The 27,730-nt window shown below is 39.7% G+C and overlaps 3 protein-coding genes across 7 annotated transcripts in view; 2 read left to right on the top strand and 1 right to left on the bottom strand.

Annotated features, from left to right (window-relative positions):
- LOC139947855 (TNF receptor-associated factor 2-like) overlaps positions 1 to 9,337 on the top strand; it is a 46,288-nt gene extending 36,951 nt beyond the window's left edge. For all 4 annotated transcript variants that reach the window (XM_071945671.1, XM_071945672.1, XM_071945670.1 and 1 more), the window contains 5 exons: positions 1,072 to 1,173; positions 1,420 to 1,584; positions 2,057 to 2,128; positions 2,863 to 2,949; positions 6,951 to 9,337. In XM_071945671.1, coding sequence (XP_071801772.1) covers positions 1,072 to 1,173; positions 1,420 to 1,584; positions 2,057 to 2,128; positions 2,863 to 2,949; positions 6,951 to 8,063 — 1,539 coding nt within the window. In that variant the 3' untranslated portion in view covers positions 8,064 to 9,337. The remainder of the gene's footprint in view (positions 1 to 1,071; positions 1,174 to 1,419; positions 1,585 to 2,056; positions 2,129 to 2,862; positions 2,950 to 6,950) is intronic.
- Positions 9,338 to 10,317: 980 nt separating this feature from the next.
- LOC139948521 (geranylgeranyl transferase type-2 subunit beta-like) lies at positions 10,318 to 16,321 on the top strand. The gene is made up of 9 exons (XM_071946696.1): positions 10,318 to 10,411; positions 11,437 to 11,544; positions 12,228 to 12,425; positions 12,879 to 12,984; positions 13,374 to 13,426; positions 13,748 to 13,858; positions 14,195 to 14,306; positions 14,652 to 14,815; positions 15,260 to 16,321. Exons 1-9 carry the CDS (start codon positions 10,409 to 10,411, stop codon positions 15,401 to 15,403), a joined length of 999 nt encoding a protein of 332 aa, XP_071802797.1. The 5' UTR covers positions 10,318 to 10,408; the 3' UTR covers positions 15,404 to 16,321.
- A 119-nt stretch (positions 16,322 to 16,440) lies between these two features.
- Positions 16,441 to 27,730, bottom strand: LOC139948519 (uncharacterized). 2 transcript variants are annotated; one of them, XM_071946693.1, is made up of 12 exons: positions 27,338 to 27,730; positions 24,225 to 26,026; positions 23,719 to 23,857; positions 23,150 to 23,303; positions 22,600 to 22,781; positions 21,997 to 22,074; positions 21,324 to 21,425; positions 20,731 to 20,832; positions 20,112 to 20,273; positions 19,427 to 19,522; positions 18,903 to 19,021; positions 16,441 to 18,359 (listed from the first exon to the last, which is right to left on the bottom strand). In XM_071946693.1, the coding sequence occupies exons 2-12, from the start codon at positions 25,946 to 25,948 to the stop codon at positions 18,200 to 18,202; spliced, it is 3,018 nt and encodes a 1,005-aa protein (XP_071802794.1). In that variant the 5' UTR covers positions 25,949 to 26,026; positions 27,338 to 27,730; the 3' UTR covers positions 16,441 to 18,199. The 2 variants fall into 2 exon arrangements, with proteins under 2 accessions (XP_071802794.1, XP_071802793.1); XM_071946692.1 differs by lacking the exon at positions 27,338 to 27,730 and adding an exon at positions 26,589 to 26,618.

Below are 27,730 nucleotides of genomic sequence, written 5' to 3'. Positions count from 1 at the left end.
CATGACGAACCTGAGCACTATACAAGAAGCCACTATTATAATTTTTGACGTAGATGAAGAAGAACATTTAAAGTAGTGCTTACATTATAACAAAACTGCAGCTGAAACCACTGCTTTTATCGATGGTATTGTTAACAAAATTTTGACATTAGATTTGGTACACTAATAACACAGGCTTGGAATTACACTGCCTTGGTTGTTGCCCTTGTCTTGGCCTTGGTGCACCTGCAAAGTTTGCCTTGGTGCACCTTCAAAAGTTACTCGCAAGCTGTTGATGGCTTACTCGCTGTTAATTACGAAATACTAACCCTAACCCTAACCCTAACCCTAACCGTAACCCTAACCCTTTCTTTGCTTCAAAGAAAAATGATTGTAGTTTCACGAAAAAAATGCTTGTAGCATTTCAAGAGTAGTGAGTCACTTCCACTTGTTCAGCAGTTTCGCAATTTCTTTGGCGAGTAAATAATAGCTCTTATCTTTCCACAAGCAATTTGCGAGTTGGGTTTCAATAAAATCTTGTACAATGATTTGCTTAGTCATAAGTTACCGTTTACATTTGAATTCCTCAGACTAAAGAGGCAGTTGCTATGTCAAATGCTTTCGGGCAAGCTTTTGTATAGCAATCTCCAAATGTGAAAACCCTGGTACCATGGTGCCATACACCTCAATTCATGTGTATGGGTGTTCATCATCTCTTTTTATAACTCTGCATAAGCTTGCTCCAAATCATGTCACATAGCAACTATCTCTATACCCTGAGGAATTCAAATTTAAAGTAGTGACTTGTGATCAGGCATGTCATTGTACCAAACAGTATACAAATATAACTTTCAAGTGGCTCATACATTACACAATACTACCCACTTCGTAAAAAAATCCCAACTAATTGTGTGATCTTGTTTTAAAAAATTACCTTAATGCTAGTGTATTGTAGATTATGTACTCAAAAGTGAAATATTGGTAAAATGTAAATCCCCACAAAATCTCGCAAACAGTTTTGGTTTCACTCCAATTATCTATTTAGTTTGTTGGCCGATTCTTTTGTATTATAATGTACTTGCGTATTTCCAGGTGTGTCCCGACTTTGTTGCGAGAAGAGAACTGAGAACAGCCGTAGTGGTTTGCTTCATTGAAGGTTGTGATTGGAGGGGAAGTGCCCACCAATATGTTCAGGTATGTTGTATGAGATACTGATCGGAACATTGAGTTGTTAACCATCGGTTGTTTTCAGAGCCGACATTACTACTCAAAAGAGATATTCACATGGTGTTGACCGCAAACGCCTCTTAGATATAAACTACCATCATACATAGTTTCAAATCCTACTTGATAACTTTTCAAGCTACTTTGTTTTTGCCTCCATAAAATTTGATTTTAAAACATTTATATTTTGTTTGATATTATCGTTTTCATTTACAGGAGCATGAAAATGCTTGTCCGTTCCAGAAGATAAAGTGTCTCAAGTCAGGATGTGGGAAAACTGTCAAAAGAGGAGATTTAAGTCATCATTTAGAGAAAGAATGTCCGATGAGATTGGTAGAGTGTAAACAGTGCAAGAAACAATACCCTTACAAAGAATCAAAGGTGATTTTCTCGTTTATGTAACTATTTTCTGTATAAATTTTGGTTTTACCCTTTCATACACCGATATGTGTAAGCACTGTATACTCGGTACACAAACAATTACAGCCATATTACATTGCAATTCTAGAGAAGTTTCTTACCAACTAAACCATCAAGATTACCCGTTAACTAGAGGCAGGTTGAATCCTAGATTTTAGGAATTCCAATTTCTTTTTTCTCACACAGAACTTTGGAAAGTGTAAAACCCAAAGAAATGTTCTTCATCCCTGATACAAATTGAACATCTATTAACTAGTTTCTACTTCCAAAATCCTCTAAAACTCTTACATTGTGTTTATTTATACCTGTTTTACAGAATAATGAACCATTTAACACTGGAAGTCATGTTAACACCACTAGTATAAACGAGGTCTCTAAGACCCTTGGTCTTGTTAAGAAATTTGAACCGTGTTTTTATCTTGTCTTGCCACAGAAACATGCCAGTGAATGTTCGAATGCACTGATAACATGTAGCAGTTGCAATAAACGTATTCCACGAACTCAGGTATGTATTTGCGATGATGCACCCTCCCATAAGCCATTTTGAGATGTGGTAAACACATTCATACGACACTTGGGTAAATTTGTCTGCATATACACCCAAACCAAACTGCACTCCTGTAGTGTTCGCCATACCTCAAAAAGGCTAAGACCTTCTGCTGTAGTATTTGACCCATAAAATCATATCAGTGTTTTTTTAAAAGTCGCATCCCCTTAAGAAGATCCCTCTGCTGCCACTTCCCATGTTGTATCATAAACTGGAGTGTGATTCCTGGCTACAGGGCAGTTACAGGTCCAATGGCTCAGCAAAACGCAACGCTGTACAGCTACTCGTTTGTATACTACATGTGCTTAGTAGTCCAGCATAGCTGACCTCCAACATTGCTCTAGAAATGCAAGTTCAGTCAAAGGGTTGTATAGACGCAATTACGCACATGACATCCCTGCAGGAGGGCACCCTTCACATTGTTGCCTAGTCTTTGCTCCGAGCAAATGCGTCTGTTTTGTGACTGCAAAAATGGGAAGGGAGGCGTTAATATGTGCAGTGGGACTTCACTCTACAGTCACCACCCCACCCCTCTTCTCGTCCTCCCCTCCCCTCCCTCAAAAACAAACCCCAAACCTTTTCTTTTAATACTAGTCCTCTATACCATTCCTCAACCTTTCTTTTGTTACAGACATGTCTTTTAATATAGCAAAGTAGATCTTCAAAGTAGACATATTTTTCCTTTTCAATAGATGGAAAGTCATCTGGATGTTGACACAGGGGATTGTCCGAAACTAAAAATCAGATGCATGTATTTTCCTCTTGGCTGCACAGCAAAGGTACGTATTTGTGTGCAACTTCCATGGATTTCTGAGGATTTTTTCCCTGATTTGTTGTGTGTTTTTCTTTCTCTGATTTCAGGTTTTGTGTTCAAGCCTTTTGTTTGCCTCTCAGTTTATTTTGTGAAAGAAATACATGGAATAAGCAACTGATGAAGATGAGAAAGTTTGTCACAAACATTCTAGAACCCTAACTCTCTTCGTGAAAACAGCCTAAAATTCCTTCCAAAATCAATATAAATTTAGGTAGGATCAAAATCGACAGATAAGATCTTGTGTTGGAAGGCTACTGCCTCATCCTCTGAAGTCAACTGATAAGAGTTGTGTTGGAAGCACACTGCCTGAACCCTCTTAAATCAACTGATGTGTTGGAAGCCTATTGCCTCAATCCTCTGAAGTCAAATGATAAGAGTTGTGTTGGAAGCACACTGCCTGAACCCTCTTAAGTCAACTGATTTGTTGGAAGGCTACTGCCTCATCCTCTGAAGTCAACTGTAAAGAGTTGTGTTGGAAGCACACTGCCTGAACCCTCTTAAATCAACTGATGTGTTGGAAGCCTATTGCCTCAATCCTCTGAAGTCAACTGATAAGAGTTGTGTTGGAAGCACACTGCCTGAACCCTCTTAAATCAACTGATGTGTTGGAAGCCTATTGCCTCAATCCTCTGAAGTCAACTGATAAGAGTTGTGTTGGAAGCACACTGCCTGAACCCTCTTAAATCAACTGATGTGTTGGAAGCCTATTGCCTCAATCCTCTGAAGTCAACTGATAAGAGTTGTGTTGGAAGCACACTGCCTGAACCCTCTTAAATCAATCGTTATGAGTAGTGTTGGAACTTTTGAAGCCTACCCCAATCCTCTGAAATCAGCTGATAAAAGTCGTCTTCGAAGCCTAAATACTCCAAAATCATTCGATAAGATCTGTGTTGGAAGCATACTGCCTAAATCTTTAAAAAAAATTCAGCCGATAAAAGTTGTGTTGGAAGCCTACTACTGCCTCTGAAAACAGCCGATTGTGTTGGAAGGTTTATTTCAAGGTTGGGTTCCCTGTTGGAGTCCAACGAGGGTTACTGACCTTTCAGTATCATCCAAAATAGTTTTTGACTTGTGAACTGTGACTGCCTGTTTAATTATATTGGAGGGAAAGCATCTGGGCAGTTCTACGCTGATGGGCACCAATTGTTTCATGGAAGGGTGTTATGAAAAAGGGGGAAATGCGATCTTTTAAAAAAAAAAAACCTACAATTTGGATCCTAGTATCAGACTTGTTGTCAGCAATAACTCTCTTTCACTGCACTGGAAACATGAGAGGAGGCCAAAAATTGATTAGTAACAAATCCGCTGGAATTCACCCTTGACATTCTTCAAAAAACAAAAGTGGTTTTCCCGCCCACTTAACATTGCAATCACAATACGTAGTAAAACAGTTGTTTTTGCATTTCTGGATGACTGGAGCTTGCTCTAAAAATAAGCTAATAAAAGATCCGGTTGAAAATTGTTTGTAGCAGCTTGGCGCTATTGATTCTGTATGCACGGCTGCAAAAAGGTTGTACATGTTTCAGGGAAAAGTAAACTTAGATGGTGTACATTACCTAGTAAAAACTGTTATGCGCTAGTAGTGTACACACCTCTTCTCAACTTGCCCTGTGGGCTACTATAAACTGTTCAATCTACCTGTTTATAACAAAACAACCTTTAAATGTTTGAGTCTGTGAATGTTTTCATTCGACCAATAAACTTGTTTCTGGTACATCAGAAAGGTCTGGTTTGTTGAAATAAATGGTTTCAATTTTGGCTGACAAAACTTCCAATGGGACAAGTAAAATTCACTGTGGACTACTTTACAAAAAGCTGAAGTACAAGGCCACTCTAGGGACAAAAACCCATAAAATCACTTTTGATATGGTGTAGATGCATGAAGTAAACCCCCCCCCCCCCCCCACTCGGGGAGAAACATTTACTACATAATGCACATAATATACGCATGACCAGTTATCTATTCAGGATTGAATAGAAATTGCATCTGCCCCACAGACCACAAAAAACTTTTTGTTAAAAATATTAAAACATAGTGCATTTATTCCCCACATATGCTAATCAAAACAGAAAAACAAGAGAATTATGAGTGACGCACTTGTAAACATTTATTGCGGTGTGGTATTAGTGTTTTCTTTCAGTGCTGGTTGATCGTTGGGCGTTGGCGCCATATGTAATGCAGTTCAACCACAGTAATATGGTCACCTTGTATAGCCCCCTCTTGTGTTATGGATTTTACACAGCTGGCTTTCCCGCCAAAATGCAACCATGTGATGGGGATTTCCCTCTCCCTAAAATTTCCATGGGGTTCATTGTAGTTGAAAGTAAAAAATCCAAACCCAATTGCAAACATGAAGGTTTTAGAAGGAGGGCATTTATGCCCAAAGAACAATCTCTTATCATGGGATCGGGATTCCAATCTTATCGAAGTATGTTTGTTTGTTTGTTTGTTTGTTTGTTTGTTTGAATGATCTTCCCATCAAGGGAACTCTGCAGACTCCCAAAAGGGGTAGAAAACACCAAGCTGGCAAAGCATACCAACATCGGTTTAACCTACGATTATGAGTTGCACAAACTCAGTAATTAAACAACAATATTTGTTCTAGTCATTGTGAAATCAGCGGTAATTAGCTGGGGGGTTTGAACCCACAACCTTGTGATTGCAAGTCCTGCAGTCTAACTTCAGTGACCAAACACTTTGGTTAGTATTGTGGAGTGACATGAAGAGAGGCCACACGCTGGCAAAAATGCCTAATCAGTAAAGTTTTTAGAATGGGAATGTTCATTCATGGTTCATTTTCCAAGTTTGAATAGACCCGCCTGCATTGGCTGCCATGGCTGAGGTCAAGCAATAGACCATTATCAGGTTGCCTCCATCTTGGTCATGTTCCTTGTATCGAATAACAATAATGAATACTAATAGGTAATCATTTTGCAAATAGGAACCAGACTATGTATTTTGTTCTTCCAGTCTCAGTTTGGTAACGCTGTCATCAATAGGAGAAATTCAAGTTGGCTGCACCATGATAAAGATCTTTAGAAAGTTTGATTGGAAACTGCAAAACCAGATCCACCAAAAGCAAAAACCTTCTAGATACCTGTTGATGTATGATGTTGTGTTTTCATTTAGCCTTCGAGAAAGACCCTGCTAAGATTGAAAACATCAAGCATTAAAAACAATTTGCATTTATACTAAACATGTAGGTCGTTTTGGTTGGTAAGCAGTTTGCAACAGCTTAATCTATTTTCTCAAATACAAAAAGCATTTGCACAGTTTAGTTTACACATTACTAGCCTGAATAAGCATTCATGAAATTTTTCATGGTCTGTTTAAAAACGTCAATAGTTTTTATCGCATCACTTACCTTTTGTCAACATCTGTTATGTGGTCGTTTAATGAAAATATAAACTTTGACTCCCTCGTTTGTCAGCCCCATTGTGCGACACGTGTTTCACCTTTGGAGGCGAGCATTTTTATTGTGAAGTCACCCAATGTGCTATTTTTATATGTAACGGTACAGTTAACAGCGCCCTCTGTTGTTTGTTTTTACATCTGTTGTGTCGCAATTGACAAAACGTTTCTTTGTCGTTGGTATTTGTGGTAAAAATTGATCAGTCTGACAGTTGTCAACAAAATGAGGTCAATTAATCAGGCAGGGGAAGCGATTCCGTTTAAGGATAGTAGCAGTGAAGAGGAAAGTGGAGATGATGAAATGGTCTGTTTGCTTTTCTGTCGCATTTTGTTCACAAACATTGATTGTTGTGCAATATTGGTGCTCATGTATAATTGCCCATACCATGTACCCATAGATGTACGTGTACATAGGTACTCATGGTTGTACCCCCAAGTTGACTATTTATTTATAGTTTCCTCTTATTTCTCCACACCATGCAAAGCTTCAAACAATACTTAATGTCACTAATAAGTCACTGATGAATTATTCTTTTTTGTTATTTTCTTTTCAGCTTGACGCCAGCCGTATGGAGGAGCATCTCGCTAAAAATGTTGTGGAACATAATCGGCAGATTGTAAACACTCTCTCCAACACTAGTTTTCTTAAGGGGGAAAGTAAAGGAGCATTACCGATGATTGAAAGATCAGAGAAAATCAGCAAAGCCAAAGGGCTCTACTTTGATGAAGCTGCGTTGTCGGGAAATCTCCGGGAGATGGTTGTTGGAAAGGTAGAGGATTCGAAAGGATCCAACAGCTCAAAAGTTGTTAATGGTGGTGTAGATCTTACAGCATTTGAAGGCATGTTGAATATGCAGATGGAAGAAAGTAGAAGGGAAATCCGCAAATTGAGTCGAGACATCGAGAAGAAGGTGGCGAGTTTACATAATAATTTCCAGGAGAAGGACGAGAAGACTGGATCCATGATCGCCGTCCTGGACCGCAGGACAGAGACACTCCAACAGGTGCTGGCTGTCTTGAGCAACGAGCTGGAGGCAGTGCACTCCAAGGTGTCCGCCCTTCAGCAGCAGAACACCTACCTGAAGGAGTTCACTGAGAAACAGGAGAAGAGGCTGCAGTCCCAGGACCAGATGCTGACGCTCAAGAACATTGCCCTGGCCGAGCAGGAGCTGCGTATCCAGGCCTTGGAGGCATCATCCTACGACGGGGTGCTGCTCTGGAAGATCAATGAGGTCAGACGCCGACGCCAAGAGGGAGTATCGGGTAAAACCACTTCATTCTACTCGCCTGTTTTCTACACCAGCCGACATGGCTATAAGCTCTCTGCAAGGATCTACTTGAATGGAGATGGGTTAGGGAAGCACACGCACATGTCGCTTTTCTTTGTGGTCATGCGTGGGCGCCATGACGCTCTCCTTCCGTGGCCTTTCCACCAGAAGGTGACCTTCATGCTGATGAATCAGAACAACCGGGAGCACGTCATTGACGCCTTTAGACCAGACCCTGCAAGCTCCTCGTTCAAACGGCCCAACAGTGACATGAATGTGGCTTCCGGATGTCCGCTCTTCATTGCGCAGGAAGTCCTGGATTCAACTGACAGTTTCATCAAAGACGACACAATGTTTGTCAAAGTCATTGTCGATACTGTTGGATTGGACAACATTTGAACAATGACAGTGACAAAGCCGTGTCCAAATTGGTAATTACAGCTGTGGCTACGACAGGATTTCTGCGTCATGATGTAATATAGCATCCTATAGCAACAGTTGTAGCAATAGCTGTAGCCAGCAGTTCAGCAGTTCGAGTATGACCTGACTTTGTTGGATTCAAGTGGTGCTTATTTTAAATATTGGCAAGTTGCCCCTAAATGTCTTCGTATGCATAATTGATGCGATGTGAAGATTTAACACAAGCTGCGTGTTCGCACCAAATGTGTGATGCTCGACTGAAGTTAGACATTTTTTTCTGTAGTCCACCGGAAAGAAAAATTTATAACAGGTAACTCTCTTAACCCTCTCGTTTCTGAATTGTTTCAAGATAAAGAACCACTGATGATGGGTCAGCATATGAATGTGGGACTCAGAAGTGTGTATCCATGCTCAAAATAAGACAGGAGGGCACCCCCCAAACGTTCCCATGCTTCAACACACTATTCTTGGGCAGAACCCCCCCCCCTTAAAATCCTCTAAGATTTTCCAGAGAATCCCTGAAGTTTTTGAAGACGCAATTGGGGAAGGGGAGGGTGAGGGGGGGGGGCCTATACACCATGCCACATAGGGAGCACCAAATGAAAGTGCAACAAGATAAGAGATTGAAATCAAGACCTCAGCTGAGGTCTCGAAATCAAGCGTCTGAAGGCACACAACTTCGTGCGACAAGGGTGTTTTTCTTTCATTATTGTCTTGCAATATCGACGACCGATTGAGTTCAAATTTTCACAGGTTTGTTATTTTGTGCATTTGTTGAGATACACAAAGTGACAAGACTGGTCTTTGAAAATTACCCAAGTATCCAGTGCCTGTAATACCTTAAAACTGTTGGCAAATCAACACTCTATGTCCCTGTATGATTAACAGTTAATTTAAAGTTGGGGAAACAAACGGTTTAGAACCGAGGTCAAACAATTTTAATGTGCGACTCTCACCCAATTATAGGTTTTTATTTGACCTCGTTGAGGGCACATATTGAGCTTGTGACATTATTTGCAAGGGTCTATAGATTGGTGTGTTTTTATACAGAGATTTCAAAGTCAGTGAGTTGTTTTTTTCAAATTCAGAAATAGTTTATTCAGGGAATTTACTCTTTTCATCTGTTTGCTCTTTATCTTTTTTTTGAAAATTGTTACTAAAGAAAAGCAAAATTAAGCTTAAAACTTGATTAATGTTTGTGATTAAGTAATTGCTAAAACAATATGTAAACAATATTTGTTTTTATTTAAAACTAATAAAGGTTTCAGTATAAAACAAAATGAATGTGGTTTTATTGATTGTTAGAATTATATATACAACTGGTAAATATTTTTAATAGATTCAGTCGTTTAGATTGATGTGTTGTGTCTCTGTGTTAGGGCTGGAATTTCACAGAGGCCCTGGCCTATGTTGCCCTTGTCTTGGCCTTGGTTCCCCTTCAAAACTTTCCCATAGACTTTAAGATTTTTCAGTGGAAGTGCCCTATTCATAATGAAAATGGCCTTGCATGCCCTCTTGATCTTTAAAAAGAAATTCCAGGGGTCGATTTCACAAAGTGTTAGGACTAGTCCTAACTTAGGACTAGTCCTAGGAGAAATACAAAATGTATGCATAGTCCTAAGTTAGGACGAGTAACCTTACTCAAAGACTAGTCCTAACTCTTTGTGAAATCGACCCCAGGGCTGTTATTTATCCAGGGGATTAAAGTGCCCTCTTAAAATGAAAAGGGCATTGCCCTCTCACAGAGAACTTCCAGGCCTGATGTGTGAGCTTGGTTCCACAGAGCGGACTGGTTATATGGAAAGTTGCTATGATGGGCTGCGCTGCATGAATCTGATGGGCAAACACTTCAACACGAAAGGGTACACGGGTGGTTTAGGATCTAATTGAGGCCGCACAATAAAGTGGCAGAATTTAATGTGGAGGGGGTGTTTTAGACGACCACGCATTCTTTGAGAGCCAGACTAAGGTGAAATCTACCTGTAACTTAAAAATGCATCATGTTGCTTCAAATTTGAAAACAAAAATTCCATGAAAAAGTCAAGTTCCTTTTAATTTCTAAAAGTGTGGTGACCGTTGGTAATACATAGCGCCCTCGTGTGGTGGGATTAACAACCTGCAAACCGATGGATACTAGAGTTATAGTCGGGTTCCTTGTAAGTGTTACAAAAACAAAGATATCCATGACACAATAACAGCTGAGTTTTGAAGGAAGTCTAGGTACCACACAACAATACAATCCATTGAACAACAGGACTGCAATTTTACCGAATGACATGCAATTTCGTTACCGTTAACTGAAGCTGTAAAATAATCCTGGGGAAATGGTAAGAAAATTAAATAGAAAAACATTGTCATTGTTGCTGTCGCTTTGTTCCATTCCTCTATAATTAATTAAACGCACCAGCATACGGAATTTGTTTTCCTTTTGTTGGGGATGCTAGCCTTACAATTGTTGAGATAAACACACTATACACTACACTAGGACTGCACTCCTCCTCTCTGCACTGCAGTGCTAGTACGTAGTACTAGTAGTACTAGTAGTTGCGATAACGTAACCCTCCTCCCGACGGCTAAATTGCTAGTTGCTGTCTGTCTGTGTCAGATAATATTAGTTCCGAAAAAAACAAAACAATAAAGACAACCTTGAAAAGGTACAGAGACAAGCTGCCAGCTTTGTAAAAAATAGAACAAAAATACAAGTACGTAGTGGGTCAAACATGCTGAACTGGGACGAACTGGCTGTGTGTTACATGTTACTAAACTAAGTCAAGTGTTCACAGAAATAAATGTCGACTAGTTACAATCTACTACTACTACAAATTACCATCAGAAGCAAAAATGGCCTCAGATGTCTCGGCATTTTATTTATTAAAGCCATTGGACCCTTTCGGTAAACAGTATTGTCCAAGGCCCACACTTCGTGTATCCCAACTTCTATATCAAATAACAAACCTGTGAAAATTTGGGCTTAATCGGTCATCAGAGTCGGGAGAAAATAACGGGAAAACCCACCCTTGTATCCGCGCGTTTCGCCGTGTCATGACATGTGTTTAAAATAAATCCGTAATTCTCGTTAACGAGAATTGATATTGTTTTACTGTTTTCTCAAAAAGTAAAGCATTTCATGGAATAATATTTCAAGAGAAGTCTTTCACTATTACCTTCTGTAAACCCTGTAAGTTATTTGTAAATCTGTGAACTTTTTTGTTTGTTCTGTACCGAAAGGGTCCAATGGCTTTAAGCGAGAAGTGTTTTCTTGAGTCTTTTTTATGTGAATTAACAACACACTGGACGCAACATTTTTTTAATAGGGTTAATTCTAACCTTGACTCTTTTCTTTGCCTCACAGGGAACTCCAGTCAAAGATGTGACGCTGAAACCAGATGCTCCAAAGACTCTGCTCTTAGGGAAACATATCCAGTTCATTGCCAGCTACAGCTCAAAGAAAGATGATTACGTAAGGATGATTGTTCCTTGTTTACCTCTTCTCTCTTTGTACTACTTTTTAAATTTTGATTATAGGCCTAAGCATTGCACCTTTCTTCCACGAAAAGTGATGGTTTTTCGTTCCACTGTGACAAGTAATGTGAACAAAAACTGACACCAACATTGTGTGTTGCGCATGCTGACCTACATTTGTATTAAACTGATAGTTACACAAGACTTCAGGTCTTGTTTGCATAAAACTTTTTCTGAACCAGGAATGTCTCAAGGAGACAGGAACAATCGAAATGATAACAAATCTATCTGACATACATACTTTACATGGCCGAGCAGTTTAGAGTGTCAGACTCAAGTTCTTGTGGCTGGGTCATCTTAGAAAGAGTCAATGGTGTAAGCGTGTGAGTTCTGATACTTATTCTTATTCTTTATTTGGCCGTTAAACAATAACAAATACAAGCAGACAATATGCAAAATAAATAATATAAAAACAAAAGTAAATACAAAGCAAGACAAACAGTAAGGGCACAGGAAATTACAAAACAACCCTAATGTGATGGCCAGGATCAACAAAAGTCTAATTAAACACTGTAGCTCGAAAGCCTGTTAATCCAGTCTCATAGGGAGACATGGTGTGCCATTAAATTGTATAGGGATACGTAATGCAAGTTCCCTCCTTTTACCCAATCCCTTTTTTAGGAATACATAATGACAGAGTACCTCAGAATGAGTGGAATCTATTGGGGAATCACAGTCATGGATCTAATGAAGCACCTAGAACACATGGACAAGCAGGATATAGTTGACTTTGTTGTCAGCTGCCAGCATGAATGCGGTGGTCTCGGAGCTAGCGTTAACCATGACCCACATCTGCTGTATACACTCAGTGCAATACAGGTTAGTTACCTCAGGCCACGAATGACCACGGCACACCACATCAATAGGAGACTTTCCAATGCTAGGTGGCAGCAGATTTACCGGGTAAATTTCCATTGTTTACGTAGTTCTGAACATGGGCATAATTCTGAGAACAACGGATTTACTCAGTAAGTCTGTTGCCCTCTATCGTCCCAGAAAGCCTCCCATTGCTGTGGTTTTCTCTCTTTTTTTATATTTTTTTTTCTCTTATAGACTAAATGGTTCTCAGATTCAAATGTTTGGGTGAAAATTGTTCAACCCATATTACTTCTAAGGGATTCCTTTCTCAAAATAGTTTATACTCCCAACAGCTGCAGTACTTCTCACCAAGTAAGTTTTTTGGAGCATTAATTTTTGAGTAGTTAACAATTTATTACCCCTAACTTTTAAGTCATCTTGTGACGACTCTTAATGTTTCAAATTTATCTTCAGATTTTGACAATCTTCGATGCCGTTGATGCCATAAATGTAGAAAAAGTTGTTGAGTATGTGAAGGGACTACAGTTACAGGATGGCTCATTCACGGGAGACAAATGGGGTGAGAAATAGCGGCTTGTAAAAAGACTAGAGTTTAAGTGTCTTTGTAGCTTCTTAGGCTGTTTCTGAATGTGTGAAGTTGTGAAGATGTGAAGTTGTGAAGATGTGAAGTTGTGAAGATGTGAAGCAAATAATATACTTCTTCAGCGATCTGGCCATATTCATAACATTTTTCAAGTGAAACATAGACAGTTGACCCCAAAACTTCTTATTCTCTAAGAAATTACTGTTTTGGTGTTCTTGGAAAGATGCCATCTTTAGCTTTATTCATACACTGCAGCAAGCAAAAAAACTTCTTGAATGTTGGATGATCACTTAGAGATTTTGAAGGAGTCACATTTCTTGCAGCATCAATTTGATCAATAATTTCTATCTTTGTCTTTCCTGTAGGGGAGGTGGACACCAGATTTTCATTTTGTGCTGTTGCATGCCTAGCATTACTGGTAAGAAAACTAAAGCCATAGTCTGGCTGCTTGCCCGGGCAAACTTCTTTTAGCTGTCATGACTATCTTTGGAAACATTGAATTGTCAGAAAACTGGAAAAAAAAATAAAAAAAAGTTTAAGCCAGTTTTCATGATATGCATTTTTGATAAATTCATTACGGTTTTAAACATCATACTTTTGTACAACTGTAACCCCTAATTGTTTTTTTAAAGCAAAACGCAGACAGTTGACCCCTAAACTTCTTATCTCTCACAGATGGTCTTTGAACCATGCCATCTTTTATTGTATTTATAAACTTTTATTGCTTCAACACATACAGAATAGACTTGATGCTGTGGATGTACAGAAAGCTGTGGATTACGTCTTATCGTGTATGAATTTTGACGGTGGCTTTGGGTGTAGGCCAGGCTCGGAATCCCACTCAGGGCAGGTAGGTTCAGCCAGGTTATAAGAACTGGTTTGTTTTGATTGAGTGATAATTAGGAAATAAAAGTGGGAGTAACCCTGTCTTACTGTCTGGCTTTGACCTGGGTGGTGGCTGGGCACTGTTAATGGACTTTGCCAAGAAATGGCCAGCCCTATTTGACCATGTGACCAGTCTTCAACCAATCAAGATGTTTATTTAGTAGTTTTAATTGAAAAACAAAATTTCAGCAGTGCTTTTGTCCAGGTAAATATTTCTGTTTTAAATAATTTCAAAGTCAAGAGGCATTCAAGACCATAATCACCAAGCTCATTCTGATTTCAGAAATCTTTTTATTTGCAGGTTTATTGCTGTGTTGGTATGCTTGCAATCACCGGTAATCTGCACCACATCAATGCTGATCAGCTTGGCTGGTGGCTGTGTGAGAGGCAACTCCCCTCTGGTGGACTAAATGGTACGACCTTGCTGCATTGGGGACATGGGGCTAGACTACTATCTGTCTGTAGTTAGGGGGATCTCTGTACTTAATGTCATATGATTTTGAAAATGTGTTGATGGAAGAACTTAAGAAAAATTCCTACGTTAAGTTTTTGGATCGAACAGTCTTTATACGAGTGCCAGTCTCAATTCAGGCCCCTGCCTTCCGCTTGCCTGTCCTCAAAACACCCAGCCAGTCCTCACCACCCTGCAATCTAAATCTGCCCCCACTATGCCTAGCTAATTCAAGTTTCTAATAATCAAGAAACCTTGTCTATTCGTTGGATACTCAAATTTTCTGTTGGAATTGCTCTATTGACAGGGAGACCAGAGAAGCTACCCGATGTCTGTTACTCCTGGTGGGTTCTAGCCTCCCTCAAGATCATCGGTAGGATACACTGGATCGACAAGAAGAAACTGGAGATGTTCATCCTTGCATGTCAAGATGACGAGACAGGAGGATTTGCCGACAGACCGGGGGATATGGTGAGATTTCTGTCTTTCGTTGTGCCGATAGTTGTGGCCGAGTAATGTACTCCTTTTTTCTATAGACTTTTACGCACAGCGATAGGTAAATATTGGAGGCCTAGTAGCGTTGTAAATGGCACACTGGTAGAAAAATGTGGAGTAGCGTAAAAAAAAGCTGGTAGATGCCAGAATTCAAGCTTATTTGATCCCATGAAGTAGGGTCCCATCCCGCTCCCTCATATTTCCGAATATTGGTCAAGAAAAGGTCTATATTATCTGGAGGGCGTGGAGAAAAACCCTTCTGGCATATGAGAGAACAACGCCCAACATTACTCTCATTAAGACCTTAGCTAGGAGTCGAACCAGGGCCACAGTGGTGAGAGGCAAGTGCTTTACCCAGCCACACAATGGCACCAATAATGCTGTCTTTGCTTTATTATCAGTTCCATTTTTGACCCCCAGGTGGACCCATTTCACACCCTCTTTGGAATCGCTGGCTTGTCTCTACTCGGCTCCTACTCAGACCAGATCAAACCGGTGAACCCTGTCTACTGTATGCCCGAGGAGACACTACAGAGAATACGACTCACAACGCCTCTCCTTTGAATTCCACCTAGTTCAATATACTATTTTCTTCCAAAAATTGCTCTGCAATCAATTATCTGAAGACGACAAATGAGTACCATGAATTTGATTTCGCAAAGCATGAAGAATCTTCTGTAAAGTGGCTTGCCGTAATAATTTGTATTGTGACTTCACGCTTTGCTCAGCAATTCGTAGGCCTTGAATTGCACAGAGGCCTTGGCCTCTGTTGCCCCCTTGTCTTGGTGCCCTTTAAAAGTTTTCCATTTAGACTTTAAGATTTTCCAATGGAAGTGCCCTCTGCAAAACGAAAGTGGCATGGCCTTGCCCTCTCTAAAATTAAAACTCCAGCCCTGGATTTGCACTGAAGATCAATCTTATTGCTCTTTATGAAATCGAGCCCCGTTTTTGCTCGATTTTGGTGGACTCTTTACTACATTGTAATCCTGATAATCCAGTATACAGCAAGTCATACAGAGGATTACGGATTCGGCCAAAATATTTCAGGTTTCAAAATTCCCGCTTTCCCGATAAATGTGCTGTTAATTTCTTGGTCTGTATTTGATTCACTTGTTTGTAAATATTTTTTCAAAAACCTTGATCCTACATAGACCAGGGTCCAACTTCATCGCGCTGATAAGCAGCCTATTTTGTGCCATCTCTGTGCCATTTCCATTTCACTGACTGACTCTGATGTATGGCATTGATTCTTTGTCAGGTTCCTTGAACACACAAACAATACAGAGTCTGGTTATCAAACACAAACTGGAGCCAGACTATTTTTAACCTTCAGCCTCGTTTGTACAAATAAAACAAGAAGGGCTTAAAAAGAATTGAAATGCATGACAAATGTATCTCTCAATTGATTCTAACATTGTTCTATTCAAAGTACTATTGTATTGAAAATTATATTTCATCTTAAAAACCGTAACCCCTTGCCATATTGTCATGTTTCTAAATAAATATGTAACAATGAACAGAAAAAAGTCTACAGTAATTAGTCTTTTCACATTGCCGCCATCTTGGTTGTGTCCCCTGAAGAAATACAAGTGTTTATCATTACATATGAGAGAACACAACAAAGGTAGCAGACTATTTTGAGATGGTGATTTATGACAAGAGGAAGAGAGCCTCAAATAATGGTGCACAATTTGATTTAAAAAATATTCCAGTTGAACATTCCAAGTTCCAGGCCCAGTTTCAAGGCTCTGCTTATGCTTTAGCAGAATTTTTCTGCTACAGTTAGCAGGAAAGTTTGCTTACTGTTAAGTAGCTCTGTGAAATTGAGCCCAGGACTGCATTAATGCTAAGGAGATGGTGTCGGGAATGCCTTTGATCCAAACATGGGTAGTAACAGCGCAAGGCCCTCAGTTAATTTGGTATAAAAATAGTAGAAAAGGAAATGAAAACACTGAAAATGTCATGGTAACTTTATTGTCATAAATTGTACCTGGTAACAAATCTGCTAAGCAGAAATATTTTCTGTGCTAAACAAATTAATTTGCTTTAACATGTTTTTTTACAAATTGGACCCTAGTCTAATTACATACAGCTTGTAACCCCCTTGCTTTTACATGAAATGGAACCAGCTAAAATGACATATTATTCATTGTTGTAACTGGTGCCCTGTTATTTGTTTGCTAGGTAACACATTCTGCTTAACAACTTCTTAATATTGGACCGTTGACCTGTGGGGTGCATTTTTTTTTCTTCAAATATCAAAATTAATTTTGAATCCTCAAATTTTATCAAAATATTTCATGCTTGCTTTTTAAATAAAGTACATGTACATCGACTGAAAAACACACCCAAATACCAGTGAAACCCATACTGTGCTACTGTACTGCAACAAGTCTAATGGTCTTGCACAGGTGAGGGCAGGCTTTATCTGAACAGAACACTTCCTTATGAAAGGCAGATTGTTGGGGGAATAATTAAGAGACACCAAGGCAACTAACAGGGCCAAGAGAAGGGCAAAGAAGACAGCAGCCCCCAAAAATTCCATCCACAATTAGCTCTGTTCTACATCAAGGTAAACAGTATTATTTTTCAATTCATTATGAAATTCTGGCCCATTATTTATTACACCTCAACTATTATACTTCTTTCTGCATCTTGTTCTCTATCTTGTTCAATAACGCACAACATAACATTTAATCCTTTAAATAACATTATTCTATAAAGATCTAAAACATTTCAAGATATTCTTAACCAGAGTTCCCGATGAGAGAAACCATTAGAAATTATTCCCCAAAAAGCTGACAAATCTGGCGGCCATTTTGCTTTTACCAACAACATAAATCCACACAATTGAGGCCTGGGCCAAAAACATGTACCACTCGTAATTAAGGAGGTCTCTTTTGCTCCAAATACCCATATGTCGGATACAACTGTCTGCAGTACATGATCAGATCATCAGCATTCCAGACTGCAGTGTTTCCAAGTCAATTTAAATTTTACATGTAACAGCGTGAGTGTTATATTATCATTAACCATTGCTTTATACTCAGTTGGTCATAAACTGCAGGACTTGCATTCACAAGGTTAAGGGTTCAAATCAAGCCAAGCTAACCACTGATTTCATAATGACTAGGATTAGTATTATTGTCTCGTTACTGAATCACAATTCATCGATTTGCGCAATTCATATTGATCATAGATGTTTAAACCAATGTTTGTATTAGGTTGGCTGTTGCCGGCTTGGCGTTTATATCCCCTTATGGGAGCTTTGTCGAGTTCCCTTGTTGAGAATATCATCCAAACAAACGAACAAATATAACAAATCAAATTGTGTATTTAACAGAGTTCTCGTCAACTTGATCAGGTCGTTTGCGCCGGGTTATAGTTGGGGTCTAGATAGTTGTAATCTCCTACACTGGGCTCGAAACTGGTGTAGTCACCATCAACAAAGCCCTGGCTGTAACTGGTATGAACTGGTTCCATCCGGTGTGTGCTGGAATGGTGCTTGGAGCTGAAGTTGCTGTTGGTTGTGAGAGTGGATATTGTCTTGGGAATTATGAAAGAATACTGTTCACTGTTGCTTGGGAAAAATGCTCAATAGTATAAATAGATTTTTAGGGGCAACACAAATGTGCTGGTCACAAATAGGATGTCAACAAAACCTGTTGCATTGTTTGCTGAACTTCTGAAAAAAATTGTGACTAAACTTCAAGTTCATTTCAGCTGGAACTTGCAAAAAACTGTTGAGTTGTACAGCTAATACAATGAATGGCTGCTTTCCTGAATTTTATTGGATGTTTTACTTCTGTTGGTGAAGGGTTTTGTCAAGTGTGTTCAATCTCAAACCCACACAAATGTAGTTTGTTGTTTTGTGCCATCGTCAGCGTAATATTTGGAACTTGATGGTCAGTTGCTGTCAATGACTGTCAATGACTGATCCTTTGGCGTAATATTTGGAACTTGACGGTCAGTTACTGTCAATGACTGTCAATGACTGATCCTTTACATGAGGGAACCCAAGTATGTGGCAAGTTAAAGATATTTGAAAACTACTTTTGCTCACCAGTCGACACAGTTTTGGCAAAGATCTGTGGAAACTTCCTCTGGGCATTCCGTGCAATGCCACCGTATGCCAAAGATGGGCTCCATCTCACACCCATCACAACGATACCCAGCGTGGCCCTAAAAACAAAACGTAACAAAAGTCAAATTTGGGAAGATCGGTGAAGTCGTTCTTAAGATGCAATGCAAGATACGATGTGTAATGATTTGATGTGTAATGCGTTGTATCTAACCCTGATACGTTGTGGTGCTTCAAACAGCTAGTTAGAAGTAGCACAGATCTGTATGGGTCACTAGAGTATAGACTCCTGGCAGCGGCCCAGGAATTTTGGACAATTTAATATTCTATCTTTATTTTTCAGAAAACTCAATTCTGCGATGACCCTTTTTTGTAATACAATATGTTTGACAAATTCCATGCTTGTATCACCAAAGGCACAGTTCCCTCAAATATTCTGCCCCAATTTTAAAGTAAGATTTCAAAGATGGGCTGTGAAGAAAAATAAAAACTCATATTCTACTGACCTGAACCCTGATTTTCCTCTTCTTGATTTGCTTGAGTTTGAGTAATTCCTGATATTCTGGGGTGCTCCTTAACACTGAAGGAATCGTCTCGTCATCCTATCCAAAGAAAAGAAACAAATGGGAGAAGGTTAGGTTGCGTTGGCCTGTCCTCTAAGAAAGCAGGTAATTTTACGTTTGCATCAAGCATATTTAACAGGTTAGCGAGGAAGTTTTGCCTGTGCGCTTCTTGTGTACAGTCACTCTCGGTAATACAAGGTCCGTCGGACTGGCCCATTTTCCTCGTATTATCCAAACCTCGTCTTAAACACAGCTGCGCTAAATATAAATACACACCTCATCATTGTGCGTACGTGCATAGTTATGTACTTCTAGTTTAAGACATTGTTTGTTTTACACAACTAGCGCAGAAATTCAGTGTTTGCCCTATGTGTATTGGGTGTTCAATCCTTACCCGACTGTTTCGGTTTTCCCTGGAATAATACTCTTGGTCTTACCTCCCACATCTAAAACTGAAACTTCCTTCTTTGTCTTCTCTCCAATGGGTCCGTGGGTAGTACTGTGCTTAAGTTTGCTTTTCTGAGAATCCTTGGATTCACAACCAGAATTTTAACAAATGACCTTGAAAATGTCCTTGAAAAAACAAATCCAAGAAAAAAACAAATCCGTTTCAATCTGGACCACTCACCGATATTGTATCATCGTCATCATCATCATCATCATCAAAACCATCGTCAAAACCATAGCTGTAGGGGTCATCATCGGACATAAATACTGGGGGCAGGACAGACTGGAGGAATGTGGAGGGCTGGTACAGCGGCTTGGTGAAGGGGTGCATCCTCTTGCCCGTCTTTTTGAGACAGAAACAGAACAGAAATGAGAACAAAAAAGGAATGAATTATAAATAAATGGATAACTTTAGTACGAGATAAAATTCCATCATTTGAATGCCGCTTTTCGTGTTTTGAATGGGATTGTTGTTTTGTGTCTATGGTTGCTTTTCCAGTTAGTTTAGATTTTCGACAGAGACAGGGTTAGAGGTGTCCGTCTCCTGAAAAGATCAAAACATTACTGATACCACCAGAGTTAGGCTCATTTTTCAGTGGGACAGATGTTAACAAAAAATAATACCACAGGGTGACAAAGAAAGTTTTATAAGTAAGGTGGTTTCGTCCAAATCCGAACTTGACTCATTAACCATCGTGACTCTAGTCCGAGTTTGAATCGTCAGAAAATATTACTTACTCGGACTCAAGTGGGAGCCAGGAGTCACCAAACAACATGTGTACATTGGTTGTAAAACTTACCTTCTTATTGTTCTGGTATGTTGTTAAGTTTGGTAGTCTTCCTGGCACAGGCATACCAGCTTTCATCAGTTTGATAAAGTACTTTTGTACTCTGCTAGCCACCTATTACAAAAATACGTATAAAAAGAAAATTATTTTACAGGTCCACAATACCGAAAATGCAGTCCCCATCATCTCACAACATTCAGCTCTCTGAGCTATTCATATTTACTTGTTTACAGCGCACAGGGACCTCATGGTTATATGCGCTAAATAAGAATGTTTTTTGTTATTATTATTATTATTTCAAACCAGGAAATGAGACCAGATTCAACTTGCTAAGAGAACTTTTGATAAACCTTGTAATGCCTCTAATGTTGTAATATTTTTTAGAGGTCTTGACCAAATTAATCAAGGACAGGTAGTCGGCAAAAAATTCTCCGATGTCAAATAATTTTTGTTGGATTTCCGTCAAACATTATTTCTATGAGAGCCATAGTTTTACTCATTGAAAGACACACAACTCTCCAAGACACTAAAGACATTCCCTACACCTTAATATACATCTAAACCTCTCAAGTGTAAATATAGCCCTCACAGAATTTTGTTTTTACCTGTTGTGAAGTTCGGTTTCCAAGCGCCTTGGCTATCTTTTCCCATCGTCTTGCCTCCACATCCTCCATCGGGAATTTTAGAAGACATTCCTCCAACCTCCGCTTCAGTTCAAGCGAAAACAAAACATTACAAAAAAATAAAACCACCGGTGAATGGAACATCCAAGATAACCTGATTGGATGATTGTTGGTCATGTGACCTTCATTATTCAAACCATTTTACGACCTATGTCATAAACTGCGCATTATGTTTGTTAAATTATTATTATTTGTACAATTCACCAGACACTTTTGTCACGTCTTTCTCAAAAAATTATTAAATGCTAGACCCCACCCTATGCATGCATGGTTTATACACAACTAACAGGTGTTTTTCAGAAGACCAAAGTGTTTTGAAGAACAGACATAAGCCAAGTCCAATTATTAATCTTTTTTTGCAAAAACCACCAAAGAAAAAGTAGCTCCATGCAAACCTTAGTGTATTGAAATGTAGACGTACACCAAGTACAACTACATGTATTAAACCCCCATCAAAAATCACGAAAGAAAAACTTAGGTTTCTGTACTCGGTAAAGTCAGTTTGCGTGAAGTGGGCATGGCCCAAAGTTGAAATACGTCACACCTACGAATGATATAATAAATTGCGGCTAACATTTTGAATTTGTTTGACTACCTGTTCATGTCTTGTCCATAGCTGGTTGAAAGTTGCCGATTTGCTCTCATCTGCTGGACGACCTCGAATCAGCTCAATCTGATGAATTAAACATTAGGTGTCTCATGAATATTCATGTATTTAAATTTGATAATCTTAATATCGGTAACCCAACTCAAAAGCAGAGTTGCCCACAAATTGTAACGTTATTACTTTTGAAACTTCCATCAGTTATTTTGGACAGATTGGTTATACGATTATTCTTGATAAGGATTGGATTGGACAAGTGTCAACATGGTCAAGTGGTTAGACTGCATGACTTACAATCTCAAGGTTGTGGGTTTGAACCCTACCAAGTTAACCATCGATTTCACAATGACTAGAATAAGTAATCTCATCTAGTTACTGAGTCACGATTTGTGCAATTCTTAATCATAGGCGTTCAACTTATGTTTGTATGAGAGAAGTTTGGCGTTGCCAGCTTATAGTTTATACCCTCTTGTGAAAGTTTTACAGAGGTCCCTTGTTCAGAAGATCATCTAAACAAACAAACAAACAAACAAACAATAATCCATACGCTTTTGGGGGTTTAGTTTTATTGAAACTACTATAGTTTACAAGTACCTTCAGATCGTGTTTGGAGTCCACAGCATCGACACTTTGCATGAGGTCTGGTGTACTACTCGTAGACGGTGTATCCATGTCAAGATTGACTGGTACTCCTGCTGTTACTGCGGCTGGTACTGCTGGGGGTGCCATGGTCGCCGGCTTGGTTTGGGTTGTCGAGGAAGGTGCAGAGACGGGTGCTGAATATTCATGAGTTAAAAAAAATCACTTGAGTTTTGTACTCGTGCTTGGGTGAGTACCGCTCACTTTTGTAAAGAGTTTGACAACTAGGCTGCGCAGGAATTAGCCTTCTAATTTGTGAGAGGTAAATAAGTCCTTTGAAACTTACAAAATTCAATCCAAGATGTCGGCTACGTATTCTTCAGGGAGCAGTTCTCAATCAAGCATATATTTTTTTTACAGACTTATTGTGTCATATGAAAGTTTAGTCCATAAGCTATCCATACATCTAAACCCTTTTCCCCCAGAACCATATATTTTTTATTCAGCTGCCATTTCAAAAGTATTTTGTTGTTGTTGAGACACCTCAGTTTTTTAAAAAACCTACCAGCGTTGCTAGTGGTCTTAGTAGATGGCCTCATACTCCTTGGTTGATGCACCAGGCCGAGTAACTCGCTCGTCTCGGGGGCTCCGATATACCGAGCCCAGTCGATCTCCGGCAAAGTCACTACTCGCTGCGAGATGGGGAGATGTAGTGTATCCTGGCAAAGAGTGAGAGAGAGAGGGGGGAGAGAAAAGGGCAAAGTATAAGTAGGGACATCGAAATATAAGTTTTGACTGTTTTACTGTATTAGTAAATTAGCTGGTCCAGTTCTGATGTTTTTTTTACTGCTTTCTGTGTTTTATTTCCTTTATTTCCTTGTTGTATTTTCTGTTTGAATTATTTTTTGTAAAATCAGTGTGAGCATCCTTAACATAAACCTTTGGCTGCAATGATATAATTTGTTTTTACCACTAAAAATCTAATTTTATATTGATACATTGTGAAATTTGGTTCCTTTGGTTCTTATAAAATACAGTCCAGTTTGAGTACCCTTGCACACACGTCACACGCGACAACTGTGCCACGCATTAATGGGACGCATAAATGGGTTATTCTCAGATTTCTTTAGTCACCTTATGTTGGAGCTTGTGCACAAACTTGATTGGGTTTCTCAGGGCTTTGTCATTGCATTCCAACAATTTGTCTAGATCCACAACAGCTTGCTTCCGTTGCGCCTCTAGCGTGGTGAGTGTACGAAGGAGCATTCGATAACTGCACAGGAGTAAATTAGTAACACATTTTCAAAAATCACATTTAAAACCAGGCCTTGAAAAATGTTTGCTTGAAAATTTGTCTAATTTGCATCTTGCCAGAAAATTAAATTTTTAATGCCACCAACATATCAGCTGTAGCAAAGTAAGTCTATGGGTCTTTATAAAAAAACAACGTAACTTTGGCTATACATCAAAAGTATACAGTGCTCATTACTACACACTTGATAAATATAGATATTTTTTACAAGTGAAACATTTTTTTCAAAGCAAGAATAATGGTTGATAAAGCAAGCCCAAATGCCTGAGACAACATTGTCGATTATTTCAAGGTAAGTCTACTGCATTACAAAACACCAACCACCTACTCTTTGTTTCCTTTGATGGCCATGTGGTCTGATTCAAAGTAGAAAGGTTCGCTCTCGTCAACATCCTCGAACCACTCTTCCGCCTGATAGTCCACCTCCTCTCTGCTGACCCTGATCCTTAAACCTCCTTGCTCCTCGCCCTTAGAGTCAGCCTTCTCATGTGTCACATCCTTCTTGGAGCTCTTCTTCTTGCTGGAGGACTTCCTATGGGTGACAACAGGGCTTGAGGAGGGTGTGACCTCCTCTGACCCTTGGGTCACAGTTACTTCTGAAGGGGTTTCCGAAGCTGGGGTTTCCAATACTGTCCCACTTGATCGTAGACCACGTCTAGTTGGAGATCTTGTCAGGTCAAGTTGTGTGTGTTTATGAGGGGTGCCCCGCGGGGAAGTTCCACTACGATGTCGTGTACGTTGGACAAGGGCAGAGGTTTCAATAGAAGCTACAGAGTTATTCTTTAAAATTATTTTATCGATAGCATCGCTGACTGATTCCTGGATTTGATCACCGTTGGAGGCATCTGGAGGGTCAGGTATGAGTTCGCTATTGCATTCAGTTTGTTGGAGAGAGGGAGTGAGTGTCTCTGAATCTGCCGGTTTGGATGTATTGAAGTCTTGGGATAGGTCCCTACACACTGAAGCGGTTCTCCGACGCTTAGGCGAACCAGGCAGGACAGGATCTGCCGCCTGGTTCTCTAGTGGTTTCTTCGGGGAGATGCTACTACTGGTGCTCCTCGTCCTTTTCCTGGGAGTTGTCTTTTCTCCCCTGACCTTATTTCTTGGATGAGTTTGTGCCTCCTCCTCATCTGGCAAGTCTTTCGTATTAGTATCAAAATTATCTTTGCTCTCAGATGAGAGGGATTGAACCTGCCTTGCACGTCTTGGACTGGTCCTGGAAAGCAGTCCTTCAGTGGAGGTGGTAGACAAGTCATGTTTTGATGCCTTCTCTTTGAGCTTGTGAGGCCGCTCAGCAAGACCGTCGACTCCTGAGGAAGCAATTGATGCAGTTTCGATATGAAGTTCCATCTCTCCTGATTTGGAAGAGTTTGTTATGTGTTCATAAAATGAGGTAGATTCAGGTAAGTCTCTCAGCTCCGGCTGTCGTTCAATCGTCAAGGCATCTGCGCTTCCTTTTGAATCGTCCACCTGGTTGGATTCTTCAGTTCTAGTCTCCTGGTGATCGCACTGCAGATAATCTGAATCACTGTCTGTAGCTTGTCGTCCTGACGGACCATTTCCAACAGGCTCCACTACTGTCCCTGATCTGGTTCTCCGTCTTAGAGACCTACTTTCCTTTTGCACGCCGAGCGGCAATGCCAGAGGTTTCTCTGAGTCTTCCTTAACATCTTGGGTGGTGCTCAATCTTCCAGACCTCCTTCTAGAGCGGCCTGAATTATTAGCATCCCCTCCAGCAAGGTGGTCAACGGCAACTGTCATGTCTTTATTATTAGCAATAGAATGATCTGTACTTCGCAAACCTCTTTTTGAAACTTCCCCCTCCACGCTTGGAACAATAATTGAATTCCCTTTGCCATTTTTAATCGTCTCTTGACCCTGGCCTCCAGGTCTATGATGACCCGTTTTCTTAGTCCTAATCATTTTGGGTAAATCTAGAACAACCAGAGCTTCTGATGATGTCCGAGATCGTGTTGATCTCTCATTGGAAGCTGCTTCTGATTTGTGCTCCGGTAGGGAAGCATGACTGGATACTCGTGATTGACGTCTCATGATTGCGCTGAACTTATTTAGACTACTTGTCAAAAATGAACTGCTTCGATCATGTTGATACACTCCCACCAATCACATCTACACACAAAGAAAAACATGTTAAAAAACTTAAAGTCACAGTTGGCATACTTAAAAGAGTGCAATTGAAAATAATTTGGACATCGTTCAAGATATATCAAAACATATCTTTACTGTACACATTCTCAACCTCAGTTCCGTCTCTGCCTCTGAGAAACCTGCAAAAACACTGACTGACAAAATCGCTCACAAATGTCATATTATTTTTTTATGAATTTGCTATGAATACTTTTCCATGACCTCAACTTAATTCCCTGATTAATGTTTTCTTATTTCAACAAATGTGTACCTGTAATAAAATCGTTCAAAACACTTGTTTTTACTCCAAATGAGGTGAATAGCGCCCTCAACGGCTGATCCAATCGCTTAGCGCTGAGCATTTTTAGATAGCGTGAACACCAAAAGTCAGTTTCATTGCTTAATTTGTAATCATTCCGTCATCTAGATCTCAAAGTAAAAAATCACAGCAGTGTAGAAATCAAGTAGAAACTATCTTTTTGTCAAAACCTTACATAAGATGATCAGCAATACTCTGTTTTTATTGATTTTTCGGAAAGATTACCTTTCTTTAAATTCTCATGGAGGCTGCCATCTTGGGTTATATCTACTTTCAACATTGGTAATTCCACTTTCAGGAAGTGCATGAAATAATATTACCAGGTAATTTGTCTCATTTTTTTACATGCTTTTTCATAAAATAATTATTTGAACAGTTCAACTAATGTTTTTTGTGCATTTAATCTTACTATTTTGGAATTTTGCTTTGAAGTGACGACTATAACATTTCTCATCAAAATTTGACACCCCTGTGAGTTAAATGTGACAGTCCATTCAAAACGCGAATAAATTTATTGTGGCGAAAACTGCCTTGCGTTTTAGAATTAATTATAGAGTTGTTGAGACTACTTAAATGCTATCTCTTTATTTATAATGTCTTGCTAATTCACCATTATTGTAAGTTTATCTTCAGCTAAATTTAGTGTTCACACATTTGGTTGTGCGTATTGGGCTGTGCGTTCGCGTGCGCTTTACGCTTACAAACTGCTAGCGCGCACGCTACCAAAGGTGTTAACATTTTGTTTTCTTAACGCTTATAGTTAACCAATCGGTTCTCTGGCTTAGTGCAGCGCGTAGGTCTGCTAGGCTATAAAAGGGGACGAAAACCAGAGATCGGGGCTCAGTCGCTTCCAGACTCGAGATCGCCACTCAAGACCTCAAGACCTCAAGACCTCAAGACCTCAAGACCATTCAAGACCTCAAGAACTCAAGACCATCTAAGGACACACACACACGCAAAATGATGCTACTCACTTTATTCATTGGCGATTCTCAGTAGATAGTTACTACACGAGCAGCCACGCTACCAAGTACTGCTGCGTGCGAATAACGAACCAGCGAACTGATTGATTACAGAATCCCTTAAGTTAATACCGTTTAAATCAAGAGAGGGCGCTATGTACATTTTGTGATTGAACATGATTGAATAAAATACACACTGTGTAGTTCCTTGCGGTTAATGTCAACCCTCTGTTTGAAACACTGATTTATTTCAATGTGCCTCATCAGTAGAGTTTAAGGACAATCCCCCCAATATTATATTTCATCCTTCCCCTGTGACTTCTTCAGATTCCAGAGTGGCGGCTTGGTTAAATTCATAAGAACCATACCCCACCCCGGAATCGTTACATTTTGGTGGCAGCGGTG

Source organism: Asterias amurensis, chromosome 15 (assembly GCF_032118995.1).
Source record: "Asterias amurensis chromosome 15, ASM3211899v1".
NCBI lineage: Eukaryota > Metazoa > Echinodermata > Asteroidea > Forcipulatida > Asteriidae > Asterias > Asterias amurensis.
The sequence above is the reverse complement of the archived record's forward strand: the minus strand, read 5'-3'. Positions and strand labels throughout refer to the sequence as shown.

Coding starts and splice junctions, on each gene's coding strand:
- LOC139948521 (XM_071946696.1), top strand. Junction 13,859..14,194: donor CGGAATCCCACTCAGGGCAG/GTAGGTTCAGCC, acceptor TTTTATTTGCAG/GTTTATTGCTGTGTTGGTAT. Junction 14,307..14,651: donor CCCCTCTGGTGGACTAAATG/GTACGACCTTGC, acceptor CTCTATTGACAG/GGAGACCAGAGAAGCTACCC.
- LOC139948519 (XM_071946693.1), bottom strand. CDS start 25,948: ATGAGACGTCAATCACGAGTATCCAGTCATGCTTCCCTACCGGAGCAC. Junction 20,833..21,323: donor GAAACCGAACTTCACAACAG/GTAAAAACAAAA, acceptor TTTTTGTAATAG/GTGGCTAGCAGAGTACAAAA. Junction 19,022..19,426: donor AGAGGAAAATCAGGGTTCAG/GTCAGTAGAATA, acceptor TTTTGTTTTTAG/GGCCACGCTGGGTATCGTTG.